The 16927-nt window shown below is 34.9% G+C and overlaps 2 protein-coding genes across 2 annotated transcripts in view; one reads left to right on the top strand and one right to left on the bottom strand.

The window, feature by feature from the left end:
* Positions 1-2537: 2537 nt before the first annotated feature.
* Positions 2538-5681, bottom strand: chmp4bb (charged multivesicular body protein 4Bb). Its single transcript, XM_084138351.1, has 5 exons — positions 5371-5681; positions 4535-4712; positions 4341-4455; positions 3686-3818; positions 2538-3158 (listed from the first exon to the last, which is right to left on the bottom strand). The coding sequence occupies exons 1-5, from the start codon at positions 5552-5554 to the stop codon at positions 3094-3096; spliced, it is 675 nt and encodes a 224-aa protein (XP_083994477.1). The 5' UTR covers positions 5555-5681; the 3' UTR covers positions 2538-3093.
* Positions 5682-7185: 1504 nt separating this feature from the next.
* The window catches only part of pabpc1l (poly(A) binding protein, cytoplasmic 1-like), a 41979-nt gene continuing 32237 nt past the window's right edge, over positions 7186-16927 (top strand). The window contains exon 1 of the mRNA XM_084087425.1: positions 7186-7215. The gene's annotated coding sequence lies outside the window, so the exon portion shown is untranslated. The remainder of the gene's footprint in view (positions 7216-16927) is intronic.

The raw sequence follows: 16927 nt of genomic DNA, 5'->3' as shown, positions 1-16927 counted from the left end.
CTATTTTTTAGGCAGCAACCATGCATATATCCAGTCAATGTTCTCAAGTTTGTTCTCAAGTTTAGAATGCCAGTATGTTTTAGAAGATATTGGGCACGTTCTGTTTGTAACTTCATTATAAAGTAATGATTCCATCTTCTATCAGTATAGAAAATCAAAAAAATCAAGCAAATGTAAACCTCCATAACCAATCAAATTAGTTAAGGTACCTTTTTTAATGTAATATTTCTCCAAATGAAATTTCAAATATTTTTATCAACTTCTTTAATGATGTTATTCGGGACTTAGTGAAATAGCAGGACAGAGTAGACGAGATAAACATTCAGCTTTTGATTAAATAATTCTACCGTTCATTGACAAGACTCTCATTAACCATAAATTAAATAAGTTTAACTTTTTGAACAACAGATTGAATATTAAGCTGACCTTCCTTTTCATCTTTACATATTTTGATTCCTAAATATGTAACAACATTCTTTACAAGAAGTTCACTATTTTTAATAACTCACATTTGTTTACATTTAATTTTAACCCTGAAACCGGTGAAAAGTAATTCAAACAATCAATCACACTTTTAATGAATCACTAACAAATATTGTTGTATCATAATTGACTAATTGACTGCATTTTATTTCTCTTTCTAAAATCCTGATTCTGTGAAAATTATATTTGTTATTGTAAAGATTCACTGTCTGAGTTACAAGTAAAAACAAAAAAGGAGATTGGGCATCCCTGCCTAATTTTCTTTCTGAAAGAAATCTGGGGGTAGTGCCATGTGCAAGTTTTACTGACTATACACCCATTACATGAAGTATAAATGGCCCTTTTAAAGAAATTACCAAAGCCAAAAAAAATCCAAAGTCTCAAACATAAATTTGTGATTAACGGTGTTAAATGCTTTATAAAAATCTACAAAAAATATAAAACTTTCACTATCAATATACTCATTATAATCAATTAAATCTAGGACCAAGCGAAAATTATTACTTATACTGTATGTCTGCCCTTCATCAATCCTGATTGGCAATTATCTATAATTTGTTCTAAGCATTTTTTTTAATCTTTCTGCAAAAAAATAATGGCACATACATTTAATATTGTTATTAAGTCATGAAATAGGTCTCCAATTGTCGGTTAGGGTGGCATGTTGTCATTAACATGACCAACCAGGGTCAGTTACGTAGCTTTACTGCCATTCATAAATCCATATCGTGGCCTCATGGGATAATAAAGTGTCCATCATCTGCACAGTGCACACTTCAGAATCTCACCGGAAGAAGTAGGTCATCCGGGACCTAGGTATTTATTTTATTTTATTGAACAATATGTCATGTATAAACAACATTGCAACAAAAATATATCATTACAATATGACAGTAGGATAAGGTGCAAAAGTCCATTACATGAAAATAAAGTAAAAGAAAAAAGGGAGCTAGGGCTTGCTCTTCAAGTCATATTCTTCTATTCTAGCAAAAAGTATTTTTGCATTTTTACTTTTCATCATTTATAGCATTTGTATAGGAAATAAACTCTTTGTGAAATACACAAAACTTAGGTTTTACTTTCTTGCCTACACTTTTACGAGTACTGTGAATTCAGACATGCTTCTATTGTCACGTGGCCTACTGTTTTTTGCCTATGATATAGTATAGAAGTATGCTATGTCGGGTGCTGCCAAAGATGTGTTTCAATTTAGATTTATAGTAATAATTATTATTTTGATTATTATAGTTTGATTTGTAGCTTCTTCGGAAAAAAAAGTATGGCGAACACCATGAGTCAAACATGTTAAACGAATTAGCAACTTTCTTTTCAGAAACAAACAGCCATGTGGTTTATTGAAAATGAATCCACCCAAACCCCTTATCTACATTAAGGTAAAATAAAGGACATCAAAAGGGACTTGGCAAGGAATAAACAAAAAAGACAAGAGAGGAATATACAGTATACACCACACTCTTCCCTATAAATGTTATCGGTCAGCTGAGGCATTTTACACAGTTAGTCATTGGATGACATGCCACTCAAATTGAATCAGCTTGCCATTAAGTAAGGCACATAACACATCAGACACATCGTTGTATGCTTTTGAGTGCAAGAACCAAGGTTACTTTTTTATACATCATTTTAACAAGAGCTAAGATGCCACAGAAAGACTAACACCAAAGAAAAGGAATCCAAAAGTTTAATGATCTCTCAAATAAACGCCATCTGAATTTTTTCAAATATACACATACACCAAATATGCCTCAACCTGAATAGATACAGCATTTTTCAAAAAACTATATGCTCCCATATGAGGAAAAAAAATGTAGTATTGTTTATTTTGTATGTTTTGAATAATTACAGTCATCTACTGCCAGGAGAAAACCCTCAGCATATCAATGAATCAGACCAGAAAAGATATCAATGGGAAAAGTCTGTTATTAAATAGGTAATTTTCTGCAACTAATCAGACACAGCATCAAACAATACATGATGGGCAGTCATATATATATATATATATATATATATATATATATAAAATATGAAGCTAATGTCAGTTAATCCAGGGTTTTTTGTTTGTCACCAAACCATTACGGCATTGTCATCAAGCTGTAAAAATGTTTATGTTGGAAGTACTGAATAACATTCATCTAACAGAACATATTAAGATCAAAGTTTGAAGCAAACAACAGTACCGAACATATTTAATATATCAGACGAGATGAGAGAAAGTTGATGAATATGAAACTTGTGTGTTGGCAAACATGCTAATTTCATGACCAAAAAAAAAAAAAAAAAAAACAGTTTCTGAAGTCAAATAAGAAACAAAAATTAGAAACATCAATGCATTACCTAAATAACAATGGCCATTTAAGGTTCACGTTATATATTATGTCATCAGATTGTATTGTCTTATTTACTTTAAAAACCTGCTTCATATCTATTTTTGTTTGTAACTCTTGTTTTTCTAGACTTATTTTAGCCATACTGCAAGAGACATGGTAACTCAGAAAATTTGTTTTGTAGTGTTAACCCTCTGAAGGTACATGGGTTTGCCTACACAAGCCAACAAGGACAAGCAATGAAAGTCTGTCAGATTGGGTAAATTCACATAGCCCATGCCTTGAGTTCTTCCATGTCATCCTCATCCTCCTCTTCTCTCTTTTTGTGGGCTGGAGAAACACAAAGACAGATGGTTATTGAGGGTTTCCACAGGGGAACCTCTCTGCATGTTAGTATTAAAGACTATTAAAGTGGTATTCCACTTTTCTTTAACTTACCAAAGTCCAACTTCATATGTAAAGTTTACTTTTGATTTAAAATGATGTATTAGTTTGTGAGATACAAAACAAATCATTACCAATCTACAATAGTCAGTCAATAGATTTTTTGGTAACACTTTACAATAAGGTTTATTGAATGAACAATACTTCTTTAGCATTTGTTTAGCAAAGGTTGCATTTGTTAACATTAGTTATTGCACTGTGAACTAACATAAACAATGAACAGTTGTATTTTTATTAACAAACATTAACAGATTAATAAATACAGTAACAAATGTATTGCTCATTGTCAGTTCATATTAGTAAATACATTATCTAATGAACCTTATTGTAAAGTGTTACCGATTTTTTTAATGGACTTAAATCACATGAATTTTGGTACTATGTTGATATGTAATGAACAGCATGAAACGAACCGACAGCTGTTTTTTTGGGTAATGGATTTGAAGGCACACTGGGCAGGGGGACATCCTCTGTGCCACTAATTTCCAGCAGGTTCTTGTCCAGTTCCTCCTGTTCCAACTCCTCCAATTCAGCCAAGAGCTCATCCTAAAAGAAAAAAACAAACAAGAATCTTATTGTTCATTCAACATCTGTAAAAAAAAAAGAAAAAAAAGAAACTGCACTTGAAGAGAATGTTGGAGCAAAAAGCAATGAGGGACACATCTATGTAAAATGTATTAACAACCATTTCACCTTAATCAGAGGTTTAGGTATAACTGTTCACACATACACTGTGCAACAAAAAAGTCCAGTAGTGAAAATGCTTCTATTGCTATTTTTTTTATGTTGAACTGAAAAATTAACAATAGTTAATTTCTAATTTCCTAAGTATCTGCTTCATTTCCCTTTTGCTTTATTGTTAGCAGCATAGAACTCTACAAGTTTGTGTTAATCTTGATGATCATGTTCTCCAGCATGATTTAAGATGACCCTTGTGCTTCAATGTTAGCAAAAACATCTGAGTCACATGTCACAAATGTTCTTAAAATAATGCAGTCATAATGTTTTTTATTCCTAAAACTTTCTGTTGGGGTTGGGCAACACTGCAGACCACATAAAAAAACTAACCTCATCAAAGTCTTCTCCAAAACCTACAGGTCTTGAAATGGCATCAGAAATCTCCTGCGCCAACTCCTGCTGGTCTGTGATGTCTTGCATGAGGTCATCCACTTTGTCTAGATCCCTGAAAACATTCAATAATATGATTATGTGCTGCATTCTGTGCTAAGGAATCAACAAGACATTTGAATCAGGTATCTTACATATTTTCATGGGCTGTCTTCATGGCCTTGGCAGCAAAACCCATGTTTTTAAGCACTTCTGTATTTGTATTGGCATTCTCTAATGCTTCTCGCTGGAACTCAATAGTGGAGAGAGTTCCATCTATCTGAGCTAGTTGCTTTTCATATCGCTTCTTTCTTTTCAGGGCCTGTAAAGCAGCTTGAGAAAGAAAGAGACAGACATGCACACCATAACTTAATGGTAAAAAATATAAGGGTTAATTCAGGCTAATTGGGACATTTTTCCCATTCATCTGAATGTCAATATATATATATATATATATATATATATATATATATATATATATATATATATACATACACATCCCATGAAAAAATTAATTCCCTTCCCACATATGTAACTAACTTTTTCATTCAACCATACCCAAATAAGAAATTCCCCGCATGTGGGATGTTAACAATACACTCGATGCAGTTAACCATGTTCCCTGTTAATGGCGGTTCTTTCACAACAAATCACATGACACTAATCAGACGTAACTAAGTGATATGAAATCCAATCCTTTAAGTCAAAACTATTTTATTCAGTTTCGTGACAGCAGGGATTTTACTGTTCCTATCCACGTTCTTCCATATATATGTAACGTATACGTTCTTCTACCCGACATAGGTTTTATTTTTATAAATCGACTTCATAGTTTCGATTATCACTCAGTTTAGGTCAAGTGACGCATGGGTGTAGCTACCCAACCATACTGAAATCGACGACAGGTAGGGCGAAAGAAGAGGGTAGCTTTCTTTTTAAAGTTATTTAACACACATATGACAAAACGGGACGATTCGTTTTTAATACATACCTCGTTTGTTTTTCGTGCCGTTTTTCTTCGCCGTTAATAGCTCCGCATCAATTTTTTGCTCTAAGTACTCTTGTTTCTTGGTTAACATCTCTTCTGTCTCACGGAGTTTCTGGATTGCTTCTTGTGGATTTGGGCCTTTGCCGCCTTTCCCCCCACCGCCAAACAATTTGCCGAAAACGGACATATTTTTTTATATTATCCGAAACTAAGAAATACCTCTGAGTCTGTTTGTTTCTAGACACTACTGGTAACGTCAATCGCTGTTCCGTGTTCAGTTGTTGATTGTCTTACTTCCGCCTTCAGGCCTGCTGTCGTCATGAAACTCGTCATGGTCAGGCCACCTATCAACGCTGCAGCTGCTGGAAAGTGATTGTCAACATGAACATGCGGGGGGCGGGGGGAGGGGGGAGGGGGGGGTGGGGTTATGCGATAACTAACTGACTGTAAAGGATACTATTTGTTATTACGAGCATGAAGTCAAAAGTATTGACAGTTTAGTAAACTTTATAATTCTGAATGTCAAATTCTTTACCCTCATCCTTCCCTCACACTTTTTTTTTTTCACACATCTTTCCCTCGGGGCTTAAAATGACATACATTTTTTTTTTTTTTTTTTTTTTTTTTTTTTTACTTCACTTCACTTAGCTTATTTTATTTTTTCATTTTGATTATATTTAATCTATTTTTATGCAATTTTGGGGGAGATTTTTTGTTATTGTATTTACCTTTAAATTACTAGATTTGATCGATAAGTATTAAATAAATAGTAATTTACATTCCTCACATTCTTTCAACTAAAATTCAAAATAACTCAATTTCATGCATAACTCTTTTAATTCAGCTCAAAATATCCAGTGTATGATCCATTGTCTGTCTTGGGTTAACTTTTTTCACTCCTCTCCTCCCCTACCCTGCACTATTCTCGTCTAAATTTCAGGCAAGGCAAGGCGCATCTCAAACGAGCCTAACATATTATCAAAGACACAAAATACATAATATGCTATATACAATATGCAAGAAGCACAAATGGCGTGTCAGTGAACAATGTACTGTGATGGAATGCATACATTTGCAAGAAATGCAACATTCAATTCAATTCAAAATTCAATTTCAAATAGCCTATGTCTGTGATTTTAGTAGTGCTGAAATGTTTACATGCCCTGATATTGTTTCAGGCTGCTACGTGTTTTGTTCTTCATAAGAATAATGAAATCTTTTTATTTGTTCTAAATCAATAAGCGTTGGATTGTGGTGTTTGCAGTCTCAAGTTCTTTTTTTTTTCCAAAGTCAAAAATTAGGCAAAATACTCCATGAGCGTGATTATTTATTGCAATGTATAATTTATTGAAGAACTGAAGCCAAGAATATAAACCAAAAGATACAATAAAGATAAAGTATAGCCTACACATTAATACTTACTCAAGTGTTGCTGAAAATTAAAGATGTCTCACACACACTTGGAGAGTTAGGCACTCTTGTATTACTGGTCCAGAAATGTTCCCAAAATAGACAACAGATGATTATTGAATGTAGGCCTACTACAGCACAATAAATTATCAACATCGTTGTTGCCCACATTTTATCTAATTTATCGTAGGCCTACATATGAATTAATTTAAATCATTGTACATTGAGCTCGCACAAGAACTACTTTCACACGCGGAACAAGACGGAAAAAAAGTTCTCACAGATGAGTTTTAATTGGTAGGCTACACAGTGGAGCGCGTTACAAATGACAGGTGTTCCTCAGTAATAATTAAACTGACACTAAAACAGTCACAACGGGGTGGAGCCCTCTTGCAGCTTACACTGAAGGATATGCTTATTTGCTCCACATTACACCAGGTAACTGTAACTAACATTGTTTCTACAGAGGGTTTCTTGTTTTAAAAGTTTTTAAAATAAAACGTTCATTAAGTTTTTGGCCAAAGATACAGTGGCTGGCGAGTGCCCAATTTTAACGATTCACATATAGTAGCCTAGCCTATTCACGTATACAATATAGCCTATGCTATGCAATATCTCATATGCATGTGAAATTTAGCAACATTTTGAAAATGAATAGCAAATCTTATTTTCTTTTTAAGGAACTTTTTCGCGTTTCAGTGAATTTGAAAATGAGCTGTGATTGAAGACGAGGCAGTTGTCCGTTATAAATAAAAGTTAATAAGTAAATGGCAGCATCACTATTCCCAACTCGTCCCGCAGAACAGGTCACAAGATAGTACAGCAGGGCAAGCATTCTCCACTCCGGATCACGTGATAATAAAAGCAAAATTACTTATAATTTTCTGTAAAAGTAGTCCAATTTCCAAACACTGTTATCGCCATTTCTTCTTGCATGCGTCCGCCATGTTAGTTTATTCTAAAGTCGAGATTTCACGTGTCCACAGTCGGGACTCGTTTTACAAACGAGTTGTTTGTAAAAATCAATCTGCCTGTGTAGTGTGTTGTCTTGTATGGAATTCCAAAGCTGCCAAAATAATAAATAAATAAATGCATGAATATACAAGGAAATGTAATAAATAAATAAATAAATACCAAAAAGGTTACACTTTATTTCCATAGTCCACTTTAGGCATTCTACTAACTATAAATAACTTTGCAGCTACATGTCAACTATCCCTCATTAGAGTATTAGTAGACTGTAGTTGACTGTTAGGTTATAGTTAGAGGCCAAGTTACTTCTTAGCCTATAGTAAGTAGAATATCTGTTGGAGGACCAACAAAATAAAGTGTTAGCAAATATTATGCAGACAGTCTACTAATACTCTAATGACAGTTAGTTGACATGTAGTTGCAAAGTTACTCTTGAGACAAAGCAATAGGCCTGACATATTTTAAAGGGGTCCTGTTATGCCCTTTCATGAAGTCTTGATTTTGTTTTTGGGGTGTAATTGGTTAGCTGGCCCAGGGTGTTGTGATTGGCACCGCGTAGCACCTGTTTGGGAAATGTCCCGCCCCTCCATAACTGCAAGTTCATCTCTAATGTAAATATGAATAAATGTCTATTTCAAACCAATTCAAGCCAGATTCAGACCCTGAAAATGTTCAAATTAATTTTAACCACTCCAAGTTCCTCAGCCTTATGAAGGTCAAATAAACATGTTTTGGAAATGTTGTGGAAAAAACAGTGTCTCTTTGACATAGTGACAACACTGTCTTCTGCAGCTCAACCAGGCCAATTTAATCTGGGACTAGGCTTAAACCTAGTCTGTGAATCCGGGAGATTATCTTTATCCCGAACATGGCTGTAAAAAATCGTCAGGTTGGGATTCAGATCTGATAACAGACACGGAAGTATGTGCATGTGAAATTATCCAGTATTAATCACATTTAAAGGTGAACTAAGTAACTTTTTTTTACCTTAACCGAACAGCTTCGGAGTCATTGGAATAGTTATGACTTTTTTCGGGTTGAATGGTGGTCGTCTCGCACCCCCCAAGCGCCTGTGAGCCGAAAAACCACCCTTGCAACTTTGGGCCGGCGGGCCTCAGCGTCAGGAAGTATCGTGTGATATCAGGTCTCGCGATGTAACGAATTGCTTTACGGCAAAAAAATCTGCTAAAATTCTGTCATTATTGCGCTCCCTCACGCTGTTCGAACCCGAATGAAGAAGACGTTTTAAAGAATGTCCCATCTACTTTGATGTCGTTGATCTATAGCCTCTGGTATCTGAAAGTCGCCAACGAGTTTTTCGACAGTGTTGTCAAATATCTATTCCGAAGCTGTAGGGGGAGCTCTATAGAGAAACCTGCGAGCAAAAAGCGAGAATACAGCGAAGAAATTCCCGAAACTGCATAGCCCTGATTTAAATGCACTGGATGGGTCTGATAAGAGCTTGTGTTTATTGTCGTTGAGACCGGCAAACCACCTCAGAACGCCGAGAAGAACCAGCGCCCATTGAACTGAAGTCTATGCAAGCAAATTTAGATTACATTTGTGTTTCCTGATTTTTCATGCACATGTGAAAGTTAAAATGCTTAAACTCAGGGCCTGACCATCATAGACAATGAGAGATGCCCCCCCCTCCACACACCCGAATAATTAGAAATGGCTAAGTCAAGTCAAGTCATCTTCATTTATATAGCGCTTTTAACAATGTAGATTGTTTCAAAGCAGCTTTACAGAGATAAACGTATAATTTAAGGTAACAGAGATTGTTTTGGCTTTATAGCGGTTCTTTAATACAGAGATTTTCCAGCTAAAGTTAGTTTTGATTGATTCGCTTCCGTCGCAATGATCATTTGTTTGTTGTAAATTAGGGGCCGATAAGACGACTCCATTTTCTCTACACAGGCTTTAAACGCGAACCTGTGATAAACGCTGATGGCATTTACATGCGCATTAAGAATTGGTTCTATAGTTATGTGCGTTTGAATATATGTGCGCTGGTTTGTAATTCCCTACAAACCAAGCCTAAACAAAGTACTGGTCTTTCCTTATAAATTTTGATACAGCATTTTATTTTATTTTGTCACTTCGGGGTAGGTACGCGAAAAGAAATTTTCCCGACAACGCTTGATCTGTAGAGTGGGAAAGGGATCCTCCAGGGAGAGACTAGTTGGCACTTCAGCACTGCATTGTCATCGGGTCGAGGCGAAGAAGGTCCTTCATCAGATCTGGATACGGCCTGGATCCGGCAGGCTGAGGGAAATCCTCGGGATAAACAAAGACACTAAAATTAGCGTAGATGCCATTCTTCTTATGATGTAACGAGTACATCAGGATTTATGGGAAGTGTTCCCGGTTCCGGCTGACCTAATCTATGCAGCCTAACATTGAATTATAGAAGTCTATAATGTATTATGTGAATGCTAGGTCAAAGAGATGTGTCTTTAATCTAGCTTTGAACTGACAGAGTGTGTCTGCTTCCCGGACAATGGTAGGAAGACTGTTCCAACTTTTGGTGCTAAATAGGAAAAGGATCTACTGCCAGCAGTCGATTTTGATATTCTAGGTATAATCAATTGGCCGGGATTTTGAGATCGCAATAGACGTGAAGGACTATAATGCGTTAAGAGCTCGCTCAAGTATTGCGGAGCTAAACCATTTAGTGCTTTGTAAGTAATCAGCAATATTTTAAAATTTATGCGATGTTTAATAGGCAGCCAATGCAGTGTTGACAGAACCAGGCTAATATGGTCATACTTCCTGGGGGTTGTTCCATAAAAGACGCTTAGAAAATCGGGGATTAAACTCCAAAACCGGACTTGAATGAGCCTAACAAATAAGTTGGGGCTAAAGTGGTTCCATAAAAGGTAATTGAAGTTCACGCAATCTCACTAATTTGATCCAGGTTTATCAAGTCTAGATAATTGCGTGTGCACGCGTTTCTGAAGCAGCCCTACAGGTCGATCGTGGATCAAATCAATCCACCATCAAACAGCGTATATTTTGTGCTGTTTTATGCGTTTGTGACATGTTTTTTTTTTCCCTCAGTGCAAAACTTACATTTTACAGTTATATTCTCCATCTGTAAATGTTAGAAAGTCATGCAAATGTATCCATTTTGCTGCTAATCTTCATATTGAACGAGCGCTGCTGCGCGCATGCGCGCCAAATAGGAGCGCAATAATTCTTACTAAAATATACATTTTGCTTGGAAAATTAATATGCAATATTTTATAACACTAGAAATATCTTCTAATTATAATAATTTATCTTTAGGATGTTGGATAAGTTGCCGTAAACTTAGAAGTAGCCTAATTCAGGGAAGTTTATTTTAAGAAACTAAATATATAAAGATACAAAATATAGTTTTGGGTATAGGACCTATGCTACTTAATAAAGATGATGTATACTTATTTAGAATGCTGAGAATTACAGCTTTTAATGCAATATTTTTTTTGGAGAAAGCAAGAATCCCCAGTTTTAAATGAGTAGATTTAGTTTCTAAAGTACATTATGGAGAGGATAACATGAAATTAAGAGCAAATGTATACATTTTGAAAAGATATGTGCAACTCTAAAATCAAAAATATTCCATAAAATAAAGGAATATATATTAGCCTACATTAACTACATTTTTATATAACCCTCCCTCCCTTTTATTTCTAGGCTAGTTATTTGTTATTTTATTTATTTGCTTATTTAATATTGAATATTTGATATTCAAATAATATTACTTGAATAACTATTAGGAATTATGTGTCATTATAAGAGTTTGATATAAATATGTGAATGTTAAATTTTTATTAATATTTATTTATTGTTTTTTGTCTTTTCCCCCTTAAATCATGTAAAAGTGTCTAACTATGTACTTTTTGGTTATTGTTCTAATCGTGTGTTGGTGGGTATTATCACAAAAGAAAAAAAGTAGAAGGAAAAATAAGGAATATTTATTGGGGGAAAATATGATGTCTTTAAAGGAACTGTCAATTTGTATAATTGTGTTAAATGTGTTTGAATTGAAAGACATAATAAAGTACATTTTTTATATATAGCGATAACTGTAAAGGGACTATTGTAATGGGGTAAATCAAATGTAGGCTAATATACTGTCAATTACTAAGCTCAGATTCATCTTACCAGTTAAAATTCATACTGTGCTTTTGTAATTATTTATTTTTAATTTTGTGATTTTAACTTCTGCTTTACAAAGCTTTTTTTTTTAGATTGTGTTCTAATGTTCTTCTAATCATAAACATGTACTACAGCTGCCAAACAAAACCAGAGAGAAATGTATTCATAAATCTTTAAAACAATCTAATTAAATCTTGGGCACAAAACATTCAGCCAGTAAAAAAAGAAAACCTGTAGTATATATATTGTATTTAGGCCTATGTCTATATTGTCTAATTTATCATTGTAGCCTTATTTAAGTTGATTTTCTGTATACTGTGTATTTATTTTTGGACTAATAATGGTTAATAAAGTCCAATAATGGTGAGAGAGTGTCAGTGGTAATGTCGGTCAGTGTTAGAGGATCTGTGTAACAACTGAGGCTTAGCCTGACAGTTAGCCTGCCCTGGACCAGGCTAGTTTCCCAGCATAAGTTGCCAGGGTAACTTGAGTTTGAACTATTTTAAGTTTGCTTTATGAAACAGAAATCACCGACAATAAGTCTGACTAACCAAAATAAGCCTGGCTTGTATTCTAATCTTGTTTTATGGAACAACCCTCTGGTTCTGGTAAGAACTCGAGCTGCTGCGTTTTGAACCAGCTGTAGTTTGTTTATTAAGCGTGCAGGGCAACCACCCAGTAGAGCATTACAATTATCTAGCCTTGATGTCATGAACGCATGAACTAATTGTTCCGCATTTGTCAATGAGAGCATATGGCGTAATTTAGATATATTTTTAAGATGGAAAAATGCGGTTTTACAGATACTAGACACGTGACTTTCAAATGAAAGATTGGTATCAAAGAGCACACCCAGGTTCCTAAACGATGACGAAGACTTAACAGAGCAGCCATCAAGTGTTAGACAGTATTCTAGGTTATTATGTGTGGGAGTTTTTTGTCCAATAATTAGAATCTCTGTTTTTTTTTCCAGAATTTAGAAGTAGGAAATTACTAGTTTACCAATTACCAATTTTTTATATCAGCTATGCATCCCATTAATTTTGTGAATTGGTAAGTTTCGTTAGGTTTTGAAGAAATATACAGCTGAGTATCGTCAGCATAACAGTGAAAACTAATGCCATGCTTCCTAATGATATCTCCTAATGGTAGCATGTACAGAGTGAACAGCAGTGGTCCTAGTACTGAGCCTTATGGTACGCCATACTGAACTTGTGATCGATAAGACATCTCTTCATTTACTGCTACAAACTGATAACGGTCAGATAAGTATGATTTAAACCATGCTAGTGCAATTCCACTAATGCCAACATAGTTTTCTAGTCTATTTAAAATAATGTTGTGGTCAATGGTGTCAAATGCAGCACTAAGATCAAGAGATACATATGGTACGGTCTAAATCCTGACTGAAAATCCTTGCAGATATCATTTCTTTCAAGAAAGGAACACAGTTGTGAGGATACTGCTTTTTCTAATATCTTTGACAGAAAAGGCAGATTCGAGATCGGCCTGTAATTGACTAATTCTGTAGGATCAAGTTGCGTTTTTTTAACAAGCGGTTTAATCATGGCCAGCTTGAAGGTTTTTGGTACGTATCCTAGAGACAAAGACGAATTAATGATATTAAGAAGAGGATCTATGACCTCTGGGAGCATCTCTTTCAGTAGCTTAGTCGGTATAGGGTCTAACATACATGTTGTAGATTTAGATGAATTAACGAGTTTGCAAAATTCTTCCTCTCCTATAGCGATAAATGAATCGAATTTTTCCTCAGGGAGACTAAAATGCACTCCCTGATGCGATACTGTAGTAGACGGTTGCATAGTTATAATTTTGTCCCTGATATTATCAATCATATAAGTGAAGAAGTTCATAAAGTCATTACTGCTGTGCTGCTTGGAAACTTCTGGGTTTGAAGCTTTTTTTTTTTATTATCACGTGTGATAATATTAGATCTAGAGTATGATTACGACAATGAGTAGGTCCTGACATGTGTTGTCTAAGTCCAATTGAGTTTACAATGTCTTTAAATGCCAATTCCAATGCATCTTTTTCATTATCTATGTGTATATTAAAATCACCAACAATTAGTACTTTATCTGCAGTCAATATTAATTCTGATAGAAAGTCTGCAAATTCTTTGATAAAATCTTTGTGCCCTGGTGGCCTGTATACAGTAGCCAGCACAAATCTCAAACGTGATTTATCGTTTACATTATATATTTTTACATTATATATTTTTACATTAAGCACCAACACTTCAAAAGAAGTATATTTAAAACTTGATTTCTTAGTGGTTTTGAAAATATTACTATAAATTACAGCAACACCTCCCCCTTTGCATTTCAGACAAGGTTCATGTTTATAACGGTAATCTTGCGGGGTGGACTCATTTAAAGTAATGTAATTGTTTGGTTTTAGCCAGGTTTCTGTCAAACACAACACATCTAGATTATAGTCTGTAATCATATCATTAACAATAAGTGCTTTTGGAGTAAGGGATCAAATATTCAGCAACCCAAGCTTTAGCATTTGCTCATCTGTATTATAGCTGTTTTTTATTTGGTGAACATCAATTAAATTTTTAACCTTAGATGGGTTTGGACGTTTTTTGGATTTCCAAATTCGGGGAACAGACACAGTTTCTATATGATGATAGACATATAGGTATATAACGATTATCGATGCATCTTTTTTTTTTTTTTTGACTACTTGGTACTTTTAAAGGAAAGTATTTATTATGACCCATAATGAATTTACTTCCTATATTAATTTTATTAATAAAACAAATGGAAGTGATTTGGCACGTCAACTGTAAAGTTACATTAGCCAGCATATGTCCCAACATTGCAAAGAACCAACAGGAAAATAAATGTGTCCCTGTACTAGCAGCAAACTTGTAGTAAATGATTACAAACTTCAGCATATTCTGAATCTCTAGCATTTAATAATAGACTTCTAACCAACATCCTCCTGTTATTTCCAATGAGCAATATAATCCTTCAGACAAAAAAACACAAAAAAAAAACATTTTGCTGTAGCAAAATCACAAACAGTTTTCGTTCAAAAATATAGAATTATGTACCAGCAGCTCTCATTCAAACATAATGCTTGTGGACTTACGCATATTCTGAATAATTAGTAACATACAAAGCCGCTTTTATACACAACTAAATAATAAAAAGTTATGACTTGAAATGTTTGCTGTTCAGCCTACCACAATCAAAAACAGCTTATACAAAAAAAGTGAATGAACATCTGCAGAGAGCACAGTCAAAATGTAACTTTTTGTGACTGGCATTGCACTGATACATACTGTGACTGTGGAGGGCAGTATAACATACGTATAACAGATCGGTTAACAGCATATTGATGTGAAAACTAAACAATACAGAAAGCAGCTCTCATACAAAAAATACTAAATAGGTCACAATGAAATTGCCAATTTTCCATACGTTAGCTTTTAACGAAGAGGGTGCCGTTCGAATTTGGCGCTCAACCATCTGTTATGTGCGCGTCTCTGTTATGTGCACGCCACAGACTGTCCGTGCACTGCACGTTCTGTCAATATTACGTTATTAGAAAAGAAAAATCTAATATTTTTTACATTTGTGAATCGATTCAGAATCGTCCACGTCCGCATCGCGATGCATCTAAGAATCGATTTTTTTTTTTCCCCACCTCTCGTCCCGCAGTGGGCCTACTACAAACCACGCCATTACTAATTAGGCTCACAATGGTCAAATTCCAAATGGGGTTTTTGCGCCCTTGAAGGGCACTTCGGCAAGGGGACGCCATTTGTAGGGGTGTTCCAAACAAAAGTGAACAACTGAATCCCTTTGCGAAGGGCCCTTCCACAAGGCCGTTAGCGTAGGGTACATGCGATGATAAATTGACCAGTTTACGTCATGTGACCCAGCGAATACTCGTGATTCATTTTAAAGCTAAGTGGATGGCAGGAGAGTTCGAGTTAATTTACAAACATAGCAATTTAAGTTGTTTTTTGTTTGTAATATATTTCACACATTTGTGTCATGTTTAAATACTGTAAGTTTCATAGGTAAGAAATGTGTTAGGTTAATGCAGGGTCGAAAGATGGGATGGTCGCGCGGACACACACACACACACACACACACACACACACACACACATATATATATATAACACATAATTAAAAAAACTTTTGATATAAAATGTATATTTATTTGCAACTGTTATGTTAACAGCAATAATACAATAATACGAAATTTCTGTTGTGAGAACAGCTTATCAGCTGATGGATACTGTGCTGCGTTGTCATGGGAACATTCCCAGGTGAAGATAATGAGGAAATCGTTGCTCTCTTCAGCAAGTGCATTCTAAACGGCTGCATAATGGCACGCATGTGCCCTGCTACTCCAAAGTACCAACTTCGAGGGAATGGTTTGGAATGCACTTGGCGAAGGGAGCAGCGAAAGACAAAATTTTCTCATTATCTTTACCTGGGTTGTTCCTATGACACCGCAGCACGGTGTCTATCAGCTGAATAGCTGTTTTTTCGACAACAAGTTCTTATTATTGCTGTTAATATAACTGCAAAATAAATATTTTTATACAAAAGAAGTTTTGAAATATACGTTGTATATCTTTGTGTGAGTGTATTTCTCTGCTCTCAAAGATATACAACGCATATTTCAAAACTTCTTTTGTATAAAAAATATTTATTTTGCAACAGTTATGTTAACAACAATAATAATCTTTTATTATATTTTATCTTTTATTTCACGAGGTGAGTGGGTAAAAGTCACATGAAAAATAGTTGTTAAAATTTAAAGGGGTGTGGTTTTATCCGACCCCGCGCCATTCGGTGTCCGCCGAGCAAATATCCATTTGTGAACTTGTGATATTATCAGCAATTCAGTTTCAGATAAAATGTGAATTATCATTAATAATCAACAATGGACATAAGTATATGCAGCGTATTTCAGACCATAAGGAGGACACTGTAAGTGTGATTGAGAGTAAGCCTGACGAAGATGACAGCCATCAAAAT

Source organism: Abramis brama (assembly GCF_963993115.1).
Source record: "Abramis brama genome assembly, chromosome: 16".
Lineage (NCBI taxonomy): Eukaryota > Metazoa > Chordata > Actinopteri > Cypriniformes > Leuciscidae > Abramis > Abramis brama.
Note: the sequence above shows the minus strand (reverse complement) of the source record. Positions and strands in the feature narration are given on the sequence as shown.